This window comes from Zea mays, chromosome 3, assembly GCF_902167145.1.
Source record: "Zea mays cultivar B73 chromosome 3, Zm-B73-REFERENCE-NAM-5.0, whole genome shotgun sequence".
Taxonomy (NCBI): Eukaryota; Viridiplantae; Streptophyta; class Magnoliopsida; order Poales; family Poaceae; genus Zea; species Zea mays.
The window spans coordinates 152,938,953-152,958,495 of NC_050098.1; the positions used below are offsets into that span (position 1 = coordinate 152,938,953).

Sequence of the window (19,543 nt, forward strand, 5' to 3'; positions counted from 1 at the left end):
CTATATCATCACAATCAACAACTTGCTCTCTTGGAGAGCCATTAGTCTCATCAAATACAACGTCGCTAGAGATTTCAACCAAACCCGATGATTTGTTGAAAACTCTATACGCCTTTGTATTTGAGTCATAACCTAACAAAAACCCTTCTACAGCTTTGGGAGCAAATTTTGAATTTCTACCCTTCTTCACAAGAATGTAGCACTTGCTCCCAAATACACGAAAGTACGATACATTGGGTTTGTTACCGGTTAGAAGCTCATATGACGTCTTCTTGAGGAGGCGATGAAGGTAGACCCTGTTGATGGCGTGGCAAGCCGTGTTCACGGCTTCCGACCAAAAACGCTCGGGGGTCTTGAACTCTCCAAGCATAGTCCTCGCCATGTCGATTAGCGTCCTGTTCTTCCTCTCTACCACACCATTTTGTTGTGGTGTGTAGGGAGCGGAGAACTCGTGCTTGATCCCTTCCTCCTCAAGGAACTCCTCCACTTGAAGGTTCTTGAACTCGGACCCGTTGTCGCTCCTTATCTTCTTCACCTTGAGCTCAAACTCATTTTGAGCTCTCCTGAGGAAGCGCTTGAGGGTCCCTTGGGTTTCAGACTTATCCTGCAAAAAGAACACCCAAGTGAAGCGGGAAAAGTCATCAACAATAACTAAACCATACTTACTCCCTCCTATGCTCAGATAGGCGACGGGTCCGAAGAGGTCCATATGCAGCAGCTCCAGGGGTCTTGAAGTGGTCATCACATTCTTGCTGTGATGTGCTCCTCCCACTTGTTTACTTGCTTGACAAGCTGCACAAGGTCTATTTTTTTCGAAATGCACGTTAGTTAAACCTATCACGTGTTCTCCCTTTAGAAGCTTGTGAAGGTTCTTCATCCCCACATGTGCTAAGCGGCGATGCCACAGCCAGCCCATGCTAGTCTTAGCTATTAAGCATGCATCTAGACCGGCCTCCTCTTTTGCAAAATCAACTAAATAAAGTTTGCCGTCTAATACACCCTTAAAAGCTAGTGAACCATCACTTCTTCTAAAGACAGACACATCTACATTTGTAAATAGACAGTTATATCCCATATGACATAATTGACTAACAGATAGCAAATTATATCCAAGACTCTCCACTAAAAATACATTAGAGATAGAATGCTCATTAGAAATTGCAATTTTACCTAACCCTTTTACCTTGCCTTGATTCCCATCACCGAATATAATTGAATCTTGGGAATCCTTATTCTTGACGTAGGAAGTGAACATCTTCTTCTCCCCCGTCATATGGTTTGTGCATCCGCTGTCGATAATCCAGCATGAACCCCCGGATGCATAAACCTGCAAGGCAAATTTAGGCTTGGGACTTAGGTACCCAACTCTTGTTGGGTCCTACAAGGTTAGTCACAATTTCCTTAGGGACCCAAATGCAAGTTTTGTCTCCCTTGCATTTTGCTCCTAATTTCCTAGCAACTATCTTCCTATCCTTTCTACAAATAGCAAAGGAAGCATTTAAAGCACAATAAATTGTAGAAGGTTCATTAACTATTTTCCTAGGAGCATGAATAGTATTCTTTCTAGGCACATGATGAATAGCATTTCTCCTAGTCATATTTCTACCATGCATATAGGAAGAACTAGAAGCAGTCATGGCATAAGCATGTGAATCAAAAGCATCATAACTTCTAAAAGCATTTCTAGAATCTTTCCTATCATGATACAAAAAGGCATGGTTCTTTTTAGTACTAGTAGCCATAGGGGCCTTCCCTTTCTCCTTAGCGGGAATGGGAGCCTTATGGCTTGTTAAGTTCTTGGCTTCCCTTTTGAAGCCAAGTCCATCCTTGATTGAGGGGTGTCTATCAATGGTGTAGGCATCCCTTGCAAATTTTAGTTTATCGAAATCATTTTTGCTAGCCTTAAGTTGAGTATTAAGACTAGCCACTTCATCATTCAATTTAGAAATTGAAACCAAGTGATCACTACAGGCATCAACATCGAAATCTTTACACCTAGTGCAAATCTCAACATGTTCTACACAAGATGTTGATTTACTAGATTTTTCTAGTTTAGCATTTAAATCATCATTTATGCTCTTCAAACTAGCAATTGAATCATGACATGTAGACAACTCACAAGAAAGCATTTCATTTCTCTTAATCTCTAATGCAAGTGATTTTTGTGCTTCTACAAACTTGTCATGTTCTTCATATAACAAATCCTCTTGCTTTTCTAAAAGCACATTCTTATCATTCAAGGCATCAATCAATTCATTGATTTTGTCTATCTTAGATCTATCTAAGCCCTTGAATAAGCATGAATAGTCTATGTCATCATCGTCACTAGACTCATTATCACTAGAAGAAGCATAAGCGGAGTTTTGAGTACTCACCTTCTTCTCCCTTGCCATAAGGCATGTGTGACGCTCGTTGGGGAAGAGGGATGACTTGTTGAAGGCGGTGGCGGCGAGTCCTTCATTGTCGGAGTCGGAGGAGCAATCCGAATCCCACTCCTTTCCGATATGTGCCTCGCCCTTGGCCTTCTTGTAATTCTTCTTCTTTTCCCTCTTGTTCCCCTGTTCCTGGTCACTATCGTTATCGGGACAGTTAGCGATAAAATGACCAATCTTACCGCACTTGAAGCATGAGTGTTTCCCTTTTGTCTTGGTCTTGCTTGGCTGCCCCTTGTGACCTTTTAGCACCGTCTTGAAGCGTTTGATGATGAGAGCCATCTCTTCATCATTAAGTCCGGCCGCCTCAATTTGTGCCACCCTGCTAGGTAGCGCCTCCTTGCTTCTTGTTGCCTTGAGAGCAAGAGGTTGAGGCTCGTTGATCGGTCCATTCAAGGCGTCGTCCACGTATCTTGCCTCCTTGATCATCATCCGCCCGCTTACGAATTTTCCGAGTACCTCCTCGGGTGTCATCTTCGTGTACCTGGGATTCTCACGAATATTGTTCACGAGATGAGGATCAAGAACGGTAAATGACCTTAGCATTAGTCGGACGACGTCATGGTCCGTCCATCGCGTGCTTCCGTAGCTCCTTATTTTGTTGATAAGGGTCTTGAGCCGGTTGTATGTTTGGGTTGGCTCCTCGCCCCTTATCATTGCAAACCTTCCAAGCTCGCCCTCAACCAACTCCATTTTAGTGAGCATGGTGATGTCGTTCCCCTCGTGAGAAATCTTGAGGGTGTCCCATATCTGCTTGGCATTGTCCAAGCCGCTCACCTTATTGTACTCGTTCCTGCACAAAGAGGCTAGCAACACAGTAGTGGCTTGTGCATTTTTATGAATTTGTTCATTAATAAACATAGGGCTATCCGAGCTATCAAATTTCATTCCATTCTCTACAATCTCCCATATGCTTGGATGGAGAGAGAATAAATGACTACGCATTTTGTGACTCCAAAATCCGTAATCCTCTCCATCAAAGTGTGGAGGTTTGCCGAGAGGAATGGAAAGCAAATGCGAATTCGAACTATGTGGAATACGAGAATAATCAAATGAAAAGTTTGAATTGACCGTCTTCCTGTAGTCGTTGTCATTATCCTTTTGGGAAGAAGAGGATTCGTCACTGTCGTAGTAGACGATCTCCTTGATACGCCTTGTCTTCTTCTTCTTCCCATCTTTACGTCTGTGACTTGAGCCAGAGTCGTTGGATTTATCATCTTTTGGGTCGTTGACGAAGGACTCCTTTTCCTTGTCGTTGATCACGATTCCCTTCCCCTTAGGATCCATCTCTTCGGGCGGTTAGTCCCTTTCTTGAAGAGAACGGCTTTGATACCAATTGAGAGCACCTAGAGGGGGGGGTGAATAGGTGATCCTGTAAAACTTACACTTATAGCCACAAAAACTTGGTTAATCGTTAGCACAATAATTGCCAAGTGGCTAGAGAGGAGCCAAGACACAATAATCACAAGAAATCAATCACAGAGATGACACGGTGGTTATCCCGTGGTTCGGCCAAGTACAAAACTTGCCTACTCCACGTTGTGGCGTCCCAACGGACGAGAGTTGCACTCAACTCCTCTCAAGTGATCCAATGATCAACTTGAATACCACGGTGTTCTTCTTTTCTTTGATCTTTTCCCGTTTGCGAGGAATCTCCACAACTTGGAGTCTCTCGCCCTTACAATTGAATTTCACAAAGAAGCACGGAGTAAGGGAGGGAAGCAACACACACAAATCCACAGCGAAATGCGCACACACACGGCCAAGAAACGAGCTCAAGAGACTATCTCAAAGTTCACACTAGAACGAGCTCGAATCACTGAGAATGACAAACAACTGCGCAAAGACTGAGTGTGGATGATCAAGAATGCTCTAAGGTTGCTTGGTGTCCTCCTCCATGCGCCTAGGGGTCCCTTTTATAGCCCCAAGGCAGCTAGGAGCCGTTGAGAACAAATCTGGAAGGCCATCTTTGCCTTCTGTCGTCGGGCGCACCGGACAGTCCGGTGCACACCGGACAGTGTCCGGTGCCCGATTCCTTTCCTTAAATGGCGAAGCCGACCGTTGCAGATGCGGGAGCCGTTGGCGCACCGGACATGTCCGGTGCACACCGGACAGTCCGGTGCCCCCTTCCGACCGTTGGCTTGGCCACGTGTCCCGCGCAGATCGCGCGGCCGACCGTTGGCCCTGCCGACCGTTGGCTCACCGGACAGTCCGGTGCACACCGGACAGTCCGGTGAATTTTAGCCGTACGCCGTCAGCAAATTCCCGAGAGCGGCCTCTTCGGTTGAGGCAGCCTGGCGCACCGGACACTGTCCGGTGCACCACCGGACAGTCCGGTGCCCCAGACCGAAACAGACTCTTGGCTGTACACAGCCAAGTCTTCTCTTCTCTTCTTCTTTCTGTTTCTAACACTTAGACAAATATATTAGTACACAAAACCAATGTACTAAGACTTAGAAACATACCTTTGTTGTAGATTTGCACTTTGTTCATCCATGGGCATTGATTCACATTGAAGCACTTGTGTTGACATTCAATCACCAAAATACTTAGAAATGGCCCAAGGGCACATTTCCCTTTCAATAACCGCCAAAGTAAAGTCGTGCAAGGGAAGAGAGAGTTTCGGCATTCGGATCTCACGACGGTGAGATTGCAGAAACCGGACTAGTGGGTAAAGTGTACACATCTGCGCATAGTTTGAAACCTATTCGAATAGTCTATGTCCACGGATATGGATGAGTTATGGCATGGATTTGACAATTAGTGTTTTGTTTTCCAAAAAAATGCTTTTGAAAAGTGGTTTTAAAAGGTCCGGCGATTGAGCCGTGAGCTATGGTGGACGAGAAGTCTAGTAGATGTTTTTGAAAAGGAAAACCGGTGGAAAACTGCTAAGATACCTGGATGGTTTAGTTCAGGGGATTTTGTTCTATATTGAAAAACTTCCTGCTCCTTTGGGAGAGGATGTGCTTTGAAAAATATAAAATGTTTTACAAAATAACCATGCATCAAATATTGCTCTTGCTGCAAAATATCCTGAGCTCCACATACTCCATGCATTATATCTGATTTCCCCATTCTGTGGGTGAAGGTGGGTTGTTGGATACGTAAGTACTCACTCTTGCTTATTTGTTGTTTTTCATAGAAGAAGATCGTTGATCGGGTAAGAGTTACGCTTGTTCCCAACCATGCATGTGGCTGTTGGACCGCTCATTTGCTTCGCTGCGTATATCGGGCTGCTTTAGCCCCACTCTAATGATATGTCCCGAGTTGTGGACCAACTTTTAAAGTTGATCGTCACCTTTATAGGTTTGTCTTGTTTAAGCATATCTAGAACCATCTGATGTATAAATGTGTTTACTAGCCTCATGGGACTAGTAATTGTATCATATTTGAGTCTCAGAGGATTGAGACGCTTCAGCTGCCGATGTGGCACTACATCCCAGCTGAAACCACTTTGTATGAGATTGAAGCAAATCATCAAACACTTGTTGGGCGAGTTGGTGATAACCTCCTCCTCCTCTGTCGACACCACCAACTATATGATAGACAAAACTGGGGATGGAGCGTGTCGATGTAAGGATCGAGTGGGAGCGGGTCCAGGAGCTAGTTCATGAGCCCACTGTTGGGAAACTTGGAGTGCTCGTCCAGGAAGTACTCCTTGGCGTCGAGGCCGAAGTGGCCGACCTCGTCCTCCATGCCCATCAACGTGTATGCCTGCAAGCACGACGTCCTGTCGACGCTGGCGCGGTCAGGTACGTGCTTTTCGATGGGGAGGTCGAGCTCCTGGCCCGACGATGGTGAGGAGATGAACGTCGCAGACCTTGCGCGCACGGATATTGGACCGACGTGCCTACGATCGAGGTGTTGATGCTCGGCACGGTGTGGATGCCTAGTGGAGGAAGCAAGTCCTGGGAGCCCGGGGTCGCGACACGGACGACCGGGGGCAGATCGACCCGGTCGCAGGGAGAGTCCGGATCCGAATCGAGGAAACAGTGGTGGAAACAGGGCTCCTCGTCGAAGATGGACGTCTCGTCACAGGGCTCTTCGCAGCGCTCGTCCTGGCAGCGCTCGACACCGTCGTAGTGTCCGCTGATGCGCTCGGACAGGCGTGCCTCCATGAGTCGCATTTCGTTGAGCAGCTTGCGGATGGCGGTGTCTTGGTTGCTCCATCGTGGAAGATCGGGGTCGTCGTGGCACAACAACAAGCGGATCCAGGAGACTGAATCTGATACCAGATGTTAGCACTTAGGAAGGAGAAATTTGTCATTATGAAACATAGCAGATGTGAATTCGACGAAATAGAGGTATAGGTGGGGGATTCGACAGTCTGGAAAAGTAGAGAAAGACCAAACTCTGAAATAGACAAGATTTCTCTATTACCCGCTGACGACATAGATTAATCTCCCGTCCCATCGCCGTCATTGCCTGCTCGTGTCGCGCTCCGGCCGACCGTCGTCGCTGCCTACTCGTGTCTTCGTCCGATCGTGCCCATCGTCTGCGCAGCAGCCACTGGCCTGTGTCTCGGCCAGCTGCCAATGCCACTCGTTCTCCACCTCCGCTTTTCACCGTCCAAGGACCCGGCGCCATCGAGTAGCTTCTAGAGGTAGTAGACCACGGGGAGCTACCGAATAATCTAGCAAACTATATACATTTTAGATGTTAGCTCAGCGGCCTAAGAACAGCCGATAACAGATCCTCAAGACAGCCCCTATGTTCTTTCCCATTTCCAGAACTTAATAAACTACAAATATTCAGTAATAGGCTAAAAGGAAAAGGAAAAGATCAACAGGAACACCATATGGTAAACTGAAAGGTAAGATGTCTGCTACAGCTCAAACAGAATCAGGGCCTAGAGCAGCTCAACAAGTTGGTGTACCATCAGTTCATACACTTTGTGTCAATGAAAAAAAAACTGAGGCATGCAATCAGAACATGCTAGTTTACATTTTGTTTTTCCAGCACTGGGAGCTACCGAACATGACGGATGTAGCCAAAAAAAAATGGATGCTACCTTGTACTGAAAATGCAGGGACTGTTCACCTGCATTCTAGCCCTGCCTCCAATGCTCGCCGGGGCTTAGTTTTTCAGCTGGCTCCCAATCTGCCTGAACCCATTGGTCCTCGTTAATTCATCACTGCTTAATCGAACAGTAGAATTAGTATCTTCTACGGCAATATTGGAGCCCTCTTTCAGTGGTCTGCCTCTCTTGGTACCACCAGCTGCAGCGCTGTTCTTCAGCTTGGCATCGTCAGCTTCTTGGTCGGCATCGACCTGTTCTACAAAGTTTTCAACATCTGCTTGATCGATCTTACTGGCGAAGCGCTTTTGGGGCCTTCCCCTCCTCTTCTTTGCAGGCACGACTTCTTCGCCGCTGCTACCTTTGTCGCCCCTCCTCCTTCTCCGGCCACTGCGCACAAGGGCGACGGCAATGGCTGCTGCTGCCACATTGGTGAGCAGTCACCGTCACCGATCTCCACCTCAGACCACTGTCGCTCGTCCTCCATCTCCCAGCGCCCACACCATTCCCTGTGCGCCCACTGCCGACGATCCCACGGTCAGCGGCCCGCTCCTCCTTCCCACGCCCGACAACTCCAACGTCGTGGCGCAGGGCCAGCGGGTGCGCCGCCGAGCGGAACGGCTTCTCGTGCACGACGACGGCCGCGGCGGCCAGGTGTGCCGCGCACTGCAGCGCCAGGAACACCGTCCCCAGGGACTCGCCCTCTCCACCGCCTCTGTTGACCAGGCAAAGGACGAGCAGCAAGGGCGTAGAACGCGGCGAGGGCACCGATCGTCGCGACCTCTGTTCATCTACATCTCAGACGGAGGAGAGCAGCAGCAACGTTAACAGGTAGCTGACGGCGTGAGCATCAGGAAATTAATCTGTGTCGGCAGCGGGTAATAGAGAAATCTTGTCTATTCCAGAGTTTGGCCTTTCTCTATTTTTCCAAACTGTCGAAGCCCTCTTATATGCCTCCATTTCGTCGAATCCACATCTACCGTGTTTTATAATGGAAAATTTCTCCCTACGAAGGGGATGAGAGAGATGTGCTGGAGTAGAGAAGGCTTGGAGAAGGGGATAGCAGCGAAGAAGACGATCTCGTTTGATATATAGCCAAATTGTTCATATCCTTTATAACCAACACACGCCGTTCTTATATTCCACACGTTCACTCGGCCTGCTAACACTTACAAGGCCTACTTCGGCCCAGCCAAACGAACATTAGCGCGTCTGGTCCGTTTGCCGCAATCGTTGCCTTCACACATTCACACTCGTTGCGTTCACCTTCAGTAGCGATGAAAACGGACGGAAACGGACGGAAAAACCCTTCTCCCGTTTCCGCTCCCGCAATTCTTCATCGGAAATGGGAGCGGGAGCGGAACAACCACGGGCGGAAACGGGTCCGGGTTATACGGGTTTACGGAAACGAACCAAAACGGCCGAAAATTAACTGAAAACGAACGGAAATTACCTCAACGGAAAAATTAATCGGAAAATAAGTCCACATCACCACATGATTACATGACCAGTTGACCACATAGCCATTGAACAACATGAAAATAAGTCCACAATAGTACATGAGCACATAACACAATTCCAAATCCAAGTATCCAACAAGTAAACTTACACTCACTCTGCCCACATAAATTCAGTCCATACACAATAACAATTAATAGAGTCTAAATGGTGTGCTCCTCCTCCGGGTCCTGTTCCAGAGTGAGACATATCGAGTCTCAACTGCTGCAAACAATCAAACGTCACTGTATGAACAATTGAATAATTGAGTAAACAATAAAAAATAATCAAACAATCAAGCATGTGGCCATGTGGGCTGCTGGCTGCAAGAAGCAGCAACGCCAAGCGCCAAATAGCTTGTTGCTAGTACTAGTACGTAGTACCTAGCAAGCAGGAAGCAGGAACCAAATACCTTGCTGCTAGTACTAGTACGTATTAGTAATTACATGTAGGATGGATACCTTGCTGCTAGTACTAGTACGTATTAGTAATTACCTGTAGGATGGAGACGCCTGTGCTGCTTCCTGCTTGCTGTCGTACGCCCGCCCGACCGCTGATTCTTGCTTGCTGCTTCCTGCTTGCTGTGCCAGGCTGCCGGCGGAAACACGTGCGAGTTGGCCGTCAGCGAGTCGGCCGCTCGGCGGGGCTGAAGCCTAGGGATTGGAGTCGGCCGTCGGCGAGTCGGCCGCTCGGCGCCGGCGGGGCTGAAGCGGTGAAGCCTGGGGTCTGGGGATTGGAGGTGTCCAGGCGACAGGCGTCCAGCCAGGCAGCCACCGAGGGAATGGGCTTAGGGTTAGTGTTCACGTGTGTGTGGAGAACTGGACGTGGAGTGGTGGGCTTGGCCGCTTTGGGCCCGACGAGTGAGTGGTGGTGGGCCTTAATCCTCGGGTTAAATCCGGGTTTAATCCGGAAATATTCCGATCAAATACGGGATCCCGATAATCCGAACGGAAAATAGCCTTTCCCGTTTCCGTCCCGATCCCGCCGACTCCTAACCCGTAACCCGTCCCGAACCCGCATTTTTCCGGAAATCTAGAAATGGGCGGGTTGAATGTAGAAAATGGGTCGGGTCGGGACGGGAATTTTTCCGTCCGTTTACAACCCTAACCTTCAGGCTTCCATCTGCTGCTGAGTTGTCTCCGGCACTTTACTGGATAGCATGGTTGACAGTTTGACACTGGTATACCTGACAGTTTTTCAGCGCGTCCAACGACCCCGGCGCATGGGAAAACCAAAGTTTCCATCGCCCAATGTGGCATCAAGAAAGAGGACTCACAAATCCATCCATCCATCCAGCGAAAAGCCTAGAGACTCGGTCGGAGCCGACATTCCTCTCCACTCAGCCACACTCACCGGTACGTAGAGGTTGGTTCACGTTTTTTGTAGGAGCACTTAGCCTTGCCAAAATGTCAATGCAAGTGTAGCGACAACGACGGACGCCACGCTTTCTTTGCTTTGCTATGGTGGATGAGCTAAAAAAAGAGCATCAAAACAAATCTAATCCATCCATCAAATTTTAAACTCCAGAAGTGTTTGTTACAAATGTCCATAATTGTCAGAAAATTTGAAACTCCACAAGTACATTACCACGCTTGTTATAGGACCGGGACCGGGACCGAGTGAGATAGTAGCTGTTAAGCAGCTCTAGTTGTTACATTAACAGATCTAAAAGGACTGACTGATCCAAACAAGCATGAGATTCCATCCATCCAAATTGGAGAGCGGCAGGGGTACACTATGAACAAACCTGATTGAAATCTAACTAGATACGGCGTAAACTGAACACACAAAACGACCAAAAGAAGCCCCAACGTGCGTGACGGCCACCTGACGCGCAACGCCACGACGGGCGGCCCGTCTCCTCCTCCGCACAAATACGGGAAGGCGTCGACGCGTTCCTCCATCAGTCGAAGCGACGGCCGCGCCAGGCGGAGACGGAGAAGATGGCGCGCTCCTGCCAGCAGAGGAAGAAGGCGCCCTTCTCCTCCCGCACCTTGAACCCGTCGCAGCCCAGCCCCTGCGCCGCCCGCCGGGCCTGCAGCAGCGCGTAGTAGCTGAGCGGGACGCGGGCGAAGCCGGCGCCCTCCATCCGCGCCGCCCAGCGGTCCAGGCGCTCGTGCCGCTCCCGCCGGTCCGCGCCGTCGCAGGCCACGATGTTCTTCACCTCCTCCCCGAGGAGCCAGCGCTCGACGCGCGCGCGCTCCACCGACCCGCGGGGCGCCGCCGACTCCAGGCAGTCGAACAGCGCCGCGTAGTAGTTGAGCGCCTCCACGAACCGCTCCGTCAGCGGCGCCGCGTTGTGCGACGCCTCCTGCTCCGTCACCACCACCACCTTGGGCGACAGGCCCCACAGCGCGCCCAGGAACGCGTCCGCGCGCGACGTGGACGGGGACACCCCGGACTCCGGGCTCCGCTGCCTCTTGTGGTCCCCGCTGCCCTGGTGGTGCTTGCCGGAGTCGTCGTCGGATGCCAGGAGGCAGTGCAGCTGCAGGCTGGAGGTGACGGCCAGCGCCTCGCCGGTCTTCACGCGGAGGGACTCCACGTCCAGCGCCTCCAGCCGGGACACCACGGGGTTGAACTGGAACGGCACGTCCAGCCGCTCCGCCTCCTTGGTCAGCGCCACGGCCGTCTGCGTCAGCACGTCCCGGTGCTCGTGCACGGCGGTGAGGCGGAGGTGCGGCGGGCCCTCGGGCCGCGCGGCCAGCAGGTGCAGCAGCTCGACCCACTGCGCGGCGTCGGCGCCGCCGAGGTCGACGACGTGCACCATCCTCTCCGACTCCATGGCCTCCAGCACGGACTGGTTGGCGGCGGCGCCCGCGAGGCGGAGGAACGGGCAGAGGTCGAGGAAGTGGCGGCGCGCGGCGGCGAGCTCGGCGGGCGTGGGCCCGGCCCGGGGCAGCAGCAGCGCGCGGCACAGCCCGGGCCACGCGCGCAGGGCGCGCCGCGCCAGCGCCTCCGCGAAGGCGGCGGCCACGCGCTGCATGGCGTCGCCGTCGGGGGACGCCAGCGACGCGATGTGCTCCAGCGCGGCGTTGGCGGCGTCCAGGCGGCCCGCGCCCGCCGCCGCGGCGCAGTTGAGGAGGAGGTGGATGAGGCACAGCCCGCGCTCGTCGGAGCGGAGCTCGCGCACCAGCCACGGCGGCGTCGGGGCCGGCGCGCCGCCGGGCGACGCGTGGAGCGGCATGGTGGAGAAGTTGTGCAGCGGGGACGATGTGACCGACGACGACGAGCCTTCGTCCTGGACCATCAGGCAGGCAGCCTTCCTCGCCAGGTAGCGACGGCGTGCGTGTTGGCCTGGGGCCTGGGCTGGCTGGTGGTTCGTCTTCCTGGCACGCACGCGAGTACGCGGCGGCGACGCGACCACCGCTGCTTTAGTTTGGTTGGTCTGTGAAGCAGGCAAAGCTCTAGAGCTTTTGTGTGCTCGGGGTGGTGTGGATTTATACGACCGCCGAAATGGTATGGCCCGAGGAGGAAGTCGTGGCGGCGCTGAGGTTTCTCCTTCCTCTCTAGAGACACGGCCTGCGGCCTGCGGGTAGCCAAGAAGGTAAAGTCAGTGGGAGTAGGCGGAGGCGACCTGCCAAAGGCTGCGGCAGCCCTGTATATGCATGGAGAGAAAAAGAGGAGGAGGTGGTGGTGGTGGTGGGCGGTGCGTGCTCTAGGAAGCAGACAGACAGAAGCAAGAAAGCAAAGAGAAGCCGTATCTGTAGCAATAAATGGAAACGGACACGGACACGGAGAAGAGGGGGAGGGGGAGGGGGAGGGGGAGGGGGAGGGAGTAAAGCGCCACGACGAAACGGCCAAGGAGGTGGCAACAAGCAGCAACAGCTCGAGGAGCAAAAATACAAGCCGGGGGTATGGCCGGACGGAGAAGAGGACAAGGGGAAATCACTGGTTCGGTACTGGTGCGTTGGAGCAGAGGCGCCATTTATTTCTTCACTCTTTCGTCACGCACGGGCAGAGCAGAGGCAGGCAGAGGCAGGGGCGCAGGGCCGGACCGGACGCGGACGGCGCTTTTTATTACTGCTCTCCGTCCTATTTTACGGTACAGCTAAAGCCAATGCAACGGTGGTCCGCTTTGCTTGCTCCTGGCAGAGACAGACGGGGAGACGGGAGGAGCACAGCGTCATCGCCGTCGCCATCCGTATGCCATGGCTCAGAGCGGAGGTGCATGCAGAAGCGAACAAAAGGCAAGGGAGAAATGCTTGCTCACCTCGGGCTCGGGATCACGGAGCCTTGCACACGCGCCGCCCACTTGGGACCGGAACAGCAGCAGCAGCAGCCTCGCGCACCGGCACCGGACAGCAGGGGGCGACCCGAGAGAGAGAGAGAAAAGGGATGACCGGAGGGAAGAGCACGGCGGCGGCAGGTGGGCTTATAATGAGAGGCGCGAGGACGACGAGGAGGGAGACGGGCAGGGCTAGATGGGGGCCGGAACCGGCGGACGGAAACGGGAGACTGTCAGACAAGGGGACGGGCGTGCGTGAGAGCGGTGAACCCCCCGAGGCGAGGGCGAGGTAGAGGACGCTGCTATGCCTTGGACTTTTTTCGGGGGATGCGGATGCGGTGCAGGTGGGTGGCGACAAAAAAAAGGGGCGGGGGATCTTTTGTCCGCACAGCACAGGGCTGGGGGCTGGCCAGGCCGCGTGCCTGACTGTTGTGTTGTTGCCTCGCCGCGACCGCGACCGCGACCGCGACGACCCCCTTCTATTCTCCGTGATCCGCGTGGATCGCCGACCCAGCAGCAGCAGCTGCTGCGGCGGCTAGCGGCCTCGCTCGCTCGCCTCGGCCTCGCTACGGCACAAAACGAAAACCGCTCTGCTTGTCGGTTTCCTCGCGAGTCGCGACTCCCACCCCGAGGCCGCTGGCTGGATCTTGTTGCAATCTGGTGAGGCGGTGCTGATTCCTATCGCCTGCTAGCGCTCCGTGTCGCAGACTCCCATAACTGTATTCACACAACGAGGCTCTGGCCCATCGACCAGCCGCGCTGCAACGAATCTTATAGGGTCTGTTTGGTTGCCTGCATCTGCGCGTGCTTGCATCATAGGATACGGGTAGCTGCTGTTTGGTTGCTGTGAGCCAGGCTATGAGCGTGCGAGCTCTGTGTTTGGTTGCCTGCATGTAGATTTGAATACAGACTCGCACGATTCTTAAAGCACCCTGGGCCAGGCTCACCAGATACGAGCAGATTGGTCGCATCTCTAGAGCCAGGCTCCAGTGATCCTGGCTCACACAACCAGGTTGGCGAGATAAACCAACCAAACAGTTCCATGACCAATAACCAGGGCTGGTCCTGACATTTCGGGGGCCCCAAGCGGAAATTTATACGGAGGCCCTATACAAAAATTTGAGTCTGCTATTTTTTCAACTTTTAAATAATATCTGAAAAAATAAAAGAAGTTAAAGATTTACACAGTTTTATTCAAAATGATATGACTGTAGACGTTGTTACATTATTTTATGAGTCATAAAATTATACAAATTATGTAATATAACTCTACATTTGTTTTGACTTTTGAGAGAGTATTTTTACTTTTAATTTGCCAAACTAGCATAAACCTTAAAATGCACAGTAAACCAAATCTAAATACATTAGAGCAAATCTTCTAAAAACAAAGTTCAGCAAACTAAACTAGGATTAAGCAATGTAGGTTATTAGGGTCGGCCCTCCGGTAGGATAGAATTAAGCAACGCGACAGGCACAGGTGTACAACACCTTCAGTCCTTCCCACGTCAATTTTAGTATTTGTCATCAAGCAGACTGTTGCGCGACATCGAAGAGATGATTGACAGAAAATAAAAGAGACGCAACAAAAAAATGAGAATAAAAATTTAAAAATGAGAATAAAAATTTATCGTATATGTATTTGGATATAAGATAAATAAACGGGGGCCCTACGGACCTTGGGGGCCCTGAGCGGTGGCATACTCTGCACACCCTCAGGGCCAGCCCTGCCAATAACACAATTAATACTAAATTTTAGGCCTGTTTGGTTCGGTTGCACAAAGGCTAAAAAGGAACTAAAACATTTTAGCCCCATTAGCCCACCTTATAGAGCAAAAGTGGGCTAAAATCACACCTTTTTACGCATTACCCCTCCCCTACCCGGACCCTCACTCTTCCTCTCGTGTTATCACGTTTGATGCGAAGGACATGAAACTTTCTAGAACATGAGAGGGAGAGGAGTTTTCAGCCGACATAATTTGAAAAATATTTCACGACTAAAAAATAGAGAACTACTGGAGGACACAGAACTTTTTACTAGCTATTATCATTTATCAACTCCACGCATCTGTCTTTAGGGATCTTTCTCTTCTTTTTTTTTTACAAAAGTACTTAAGATGCTCTTATATAATCGAGAGCTAAAATGACTAATATTTTGGGACCGAGGATGAGAACGCTAAAATATGTTAGATATCCAAACTTGAATTAGCGTCTATTTTACATCTGTATCCGGTAAATATTTGTAATTTGAATTGAAATAGGGTAAACCGTGTTCTTTAAAATAGCCTGACTTGTTGTGGCGTCAGGTCCTCTTACACCATCAACCATAGCGGACATGTGAAAGTTGTTTTTTTTCCCTCTCCTGGCAGGCATAATAGGCATGGATACGAATGGTGCCACGAGTTGTGGTTTTATCTGACGTGGTGAAACCAAAAACCAGAGGCCACTAGAGGAGCCGGCCAAAGCGGTCCTTCAGAATTTGGATTTTTTTTCAGTTCCAAATTTGTCAGTTAGGTGTTGGGTTCAAGCTCTTGCGTCTGTGTGTATATCTTATTTATTCACGTATGTTATGAAAAAAAATGTATTATTTAGGCCATAAGTTCCCTTTTTTATTGTAATAACGCGTGGCCTCCCTTGTTTGCTGACGATCCGGAGTGGGACAGCAATGCTTCGGACTGGCCTGAGAAGAGGTTTTCTTTTTGCATGCTGCCATCCGCAACCCCCCACGAGGCTTGTCCCACGTTATTCCTCCGAGCCCGCAACAAAACAAAGTTGCGCCTTTGTTTGTTTGCTGCCCAGTGCGCGCGCTCTCTCTCTCTCTCGACTCCTTTTTGCGTAGTAGCTGAACGAAATGAATGCATTGTAAGTACGTAGGTACACGTAGAGATGGCAATAGGTATGTGAAACCTAAAACCCAATCAGTTTTTACTTCATTTGGGTATGGTTTAGGTCAATTTTCATAATTATATATTTGTTAATGGACATAAATCTATACCGACAAATTTATAGATACAAGTTTATTCCTATAATACCCAAACCCTTGAACTCGTTGGTTTTTTAAACCCGACCAAACCTAGTGCATACTGTCATTTTATTTTATAAACGAACAACAAACTTATTATCTCTCTATTTACTTCCTGATTTTTATCAAATGGTGAATGTATAAGTAGCTGGTGAGAGTGTTGCTTCCTTGCTAGTATAGTTTATGTGGTGGATGGATAACTTAGTGCAAGGTCACTTGATTATACAGCTTATTATTTATATTTCATTCTCTCTACTAATAATTTTTATACCAAATCATGAACTCATTATTCATCACATAAATTTTGGATCATGATCTCATTAATCATTACAGTAATTATTGATTATGAGAACAAGCATATTGGAGATGAAATCTACAGATGACCTGTGGATACTCGCTAACCCGATGGGTACAGATTTAGATAAAATTTTAAACTCATCATGATATGGTTTTTTTAATAAATATAGACATTTTTCACGTGTACGAGTTTAAGATGACAAAACCCATCGGATTTATATCCCCTGTACACGCGCAACGCGACGTGGGTGCGCGCTGCAGCCCAAACGAAACACCACGCCCCTGCTTTTGTGAAGCGAACGTGCCTAGCTGCAAGCGGGCACCAGCTGCGGCTGGGTCCAACTCCCAAGTGCATTTCCCGGCTGCTCCAGTGCTCCGCTGCCATGACCGTGGCCAGTTTGCTGATTGAAGTCGCCGCCGCGCACCACTCGGTTTCGAACGTGGATTCCGACTAGGGCTTGTTCGTTTTGATGCTAAACCATGTAGATTGGGTGGTATTGAGTCGGTTTAATTCCATAGCAAGTCAAAATACATCCCAATCCATTCTAATACACACCAATACACATGGAATTGAAATAACCGAACAAGGCCTAAAGATGGCGACAGGACCCGTTATTCGATGGATAATTACTTCACTAGAGTATATATTTGATCGTAATTATATGCATGTGGGTCTGTTAATAGGAGAAAACGAGGATCTAACAGATAGAACATATATGAGTACGTACTCATTAAACTTGTACCCATGTACCCATGGGTGTATTATATCCAGAATATAACCAATAACTAAAATTTTAGCATAGCTCAATGATTTGTCTTGTGATACTAGCTTCTGAGTATAACTATACGCTACATAGGCCTTGAGACACTGGCAGCAGTATGCAGACAACCAATCAAAATTGTAAAACACGTCCAAGGCTCTAACCTTCTACTATACGACTCTTTGTTAATGTGCAGTTGAAGCGACCAAGCCACACGCAGACATACAACATGCTCACACCTAGAAGATTGAAGACGGAAGGTCGAATGTTACCGCTCGGCGGTCACCATTCACCCTAAACTAAGTTGGACAGACAGACGTAACTCCACTACTCTAGACAGGTATGGATACACATCGGGTATAGAATACCCAGCGGATCCAGGTATGAGTGTAGAATCGTACCTACCCATAGATACAAATATTAAAGCGGAGAGTTTTTAGTATAACGAGATCATATCTGGAGTAGCAAAACTCAACGGTCTTCGCCCATTGCCCTCACTAATTCCGAATGTTGTTGGCTCGGTTCGCTGCCCAAGATTCTGTGGGCTCCGTGGGGTGGCGTCACTGCAATGCAACTCCTGAAGCGGCAGCAAATATCCACTCTTTGTCCTCGGTTCAACACTCGGGAATACCGTTTTCCCAAGGGATTCCAAAACGGTGTTTTCAAACTAGCTCTATTTGTTCCATTCCTGTTACAATACTGTCAACTTTTCTTTTTATTTAACTTAACTACATCTCTATAAAAATACAGCGCTATCTATATTTTTAATACAATTATTGTAAAAATAGATTCGGCGATTAATCTAATAATATTAATTATATATCAATAATATATATAATTCGCTAGCTAGACAGTGTGGCTGGGATTTTTGGAGAATTATTTGAAGCGACAAACCAGAAGGGGGTTGTTGGAAGAGACGGCCGGTGGTGGTGCACGCAGCACGCTACGCGACTACCGTACGTGCACGATCGCCGTAGAAGCGTGCTAGCACTGCAGCGCACACACTGACACACATCATGTCATATGCATGAAACGTGGTGTGCTAGCGCCACTGCCACCACTGTGTGGTCTGTGGAGGCTAGAGGGGACCGATCCGTACGCTCTGAGTGATTGGGTTGTTTCTCACGTGAGAGGTGAAGCTGGCCGTGTCAATCACATGGTGAAACACGCCAACTAGAGCTGGCCTATGGGGGGAAAACCAAAATAAAATTCATATCTATGGAGTCTAGAGTATGGCTTGCTGGGAGATGGTGCATCCTGTTTTGGAGGGCTTCACTTAAAAAAATTAGATTTGGTTTTTCAGCTTTATTATAAAATAGCTCCAACAAATTGTTGAAGTATTTCAAGTAGTATTTAGCTTGCATATGAACTATAAATTCTGTAATACAATTGATTTGTATGAATTTCCTTGATTGCCTTTCATGATTAGTGGTTGTCACCATAGCACCAAAGCGCTATGTTATGTAACCAGTGGCATGATGGGTAATTTTCATGCAACTTCATGACGAGGTACAAAAACAGTGTCTTTGAAGGAGCACCCTTTGAGAAGTTTCGTGAATTTTATGAAGATGACCTTTAGTTTTGATTTTTTTTCAAAGATATAGCTCATAGAGCTAGACCTGTTTGGATTGAAGAAGTTGAAACAGATCCAAATTTTTTGAAGCGAAACCTAAAGGGAAATAGGGTTAACCTTTTCCCAGTATTAATTTTGATGGTTGAATGCCCAACAAAAATATTAGACTAACTAGTTTGCTCTAGAATATATGTTCTACAGGTGCATAAAGGTTCAACACAAACCAATATATGTTCAAGAGAAGGTTCAAATACAAAGGAGCAAAGAAACCGAGTGTGCTCGGGGCTGGCGCACCGGACTGTCCGGTGTGCCACCGGACAGTGTCCGGTGCCCTAGATCCGTACAGGGCTGAACCAGCCACTCTCGGGTTTCTTCAGGCGCTCTCTGTTATAATTCACCGGACTGTCCGGTGTGCCACCGGACTGTCCGGTGCACCAGCGGAGTAACGACTATCCAGCGCAACGGTCGACTGCAACGACACATGACGAGAGCTACAGTGCGGGGCAGAGTCAGAGCGCACCGGACAATGAACAGGAGCTGTCCGGTGCGTCACCGGACTGTCCGGTGCCATAAGAAGACAACGGCGCCAACAGTCAACTGCTCCCAAACCCTAGCGGTTGGGTGATGTGGCGGCACACCGAACAGTGTCCGGTGGCGCACCAGATTGTCCGGTGCGCTCATCGATAGCAGCCTTCCCCAACGGCTTGTTGGTGGTTGAGGGC

At 49.5% G+C, this 19,543-nt stretch overlaps 2 protein-coding genes across 2 annotated transcripts; one reads left to right on the top strand and one right to left on the bottom strand.

The window, feature by feature from the left end:
- Positions 1–7,238: 7,238 nt before the first annotated feature.
- Positions 7,239–8,539, top strand: LOC111591184 (uncharacterized). Its single transcript, XM_023302129.1, has one exon. The coding sequence runs from the start codon at positions 7,861–7,863 to the stop codon at positions 8,275–8,277; it is 417 nt and encodes a 138-aa protein (XP_023157897.1). The 5' UTR covers positions 7,239–7,860; the 3' UTR covers positions 8,278–8,539.
- Positions 8,540–10,625: 2,086 nt separating this feature from the next.
- On the bottom strand, positions 10,626–12,598 carry LOC100281386 (GRAS family transcription factor containing protein). The gene has a single exon (NM_001154304.2). The coding sequence runs from the start codon at positions 12,191–12,193 to the stop codon at positions 10,850–10,852; it is 1,344 nt and encodes a 447-aa protein (NP_001147776.1). The 5' UTR covers positions 12,194–12,598; the 3' UTR covers positions 10,626–10,849.
- Positions 12,599–19,543: the final 6,945 nt, after the last annotated feature.

Bases quoted from the DNA above. Each gene is read 5' to 3' on its own strand.
- LOC111591184 (XM_023302129.1), top strand. From the start codon at position 7,861: ATGGCTGCTGCTGCCACATTGGTGAGCAGTCACCGTCACCGATCTCCA.
- LOC100281386 (NM_001154304.2), bottom strand. From the start codon at position 12,193: ATGGTCCAGGACGAAGGCTCGTCGTCGTCGGTCACATCGTCCCCGCTG.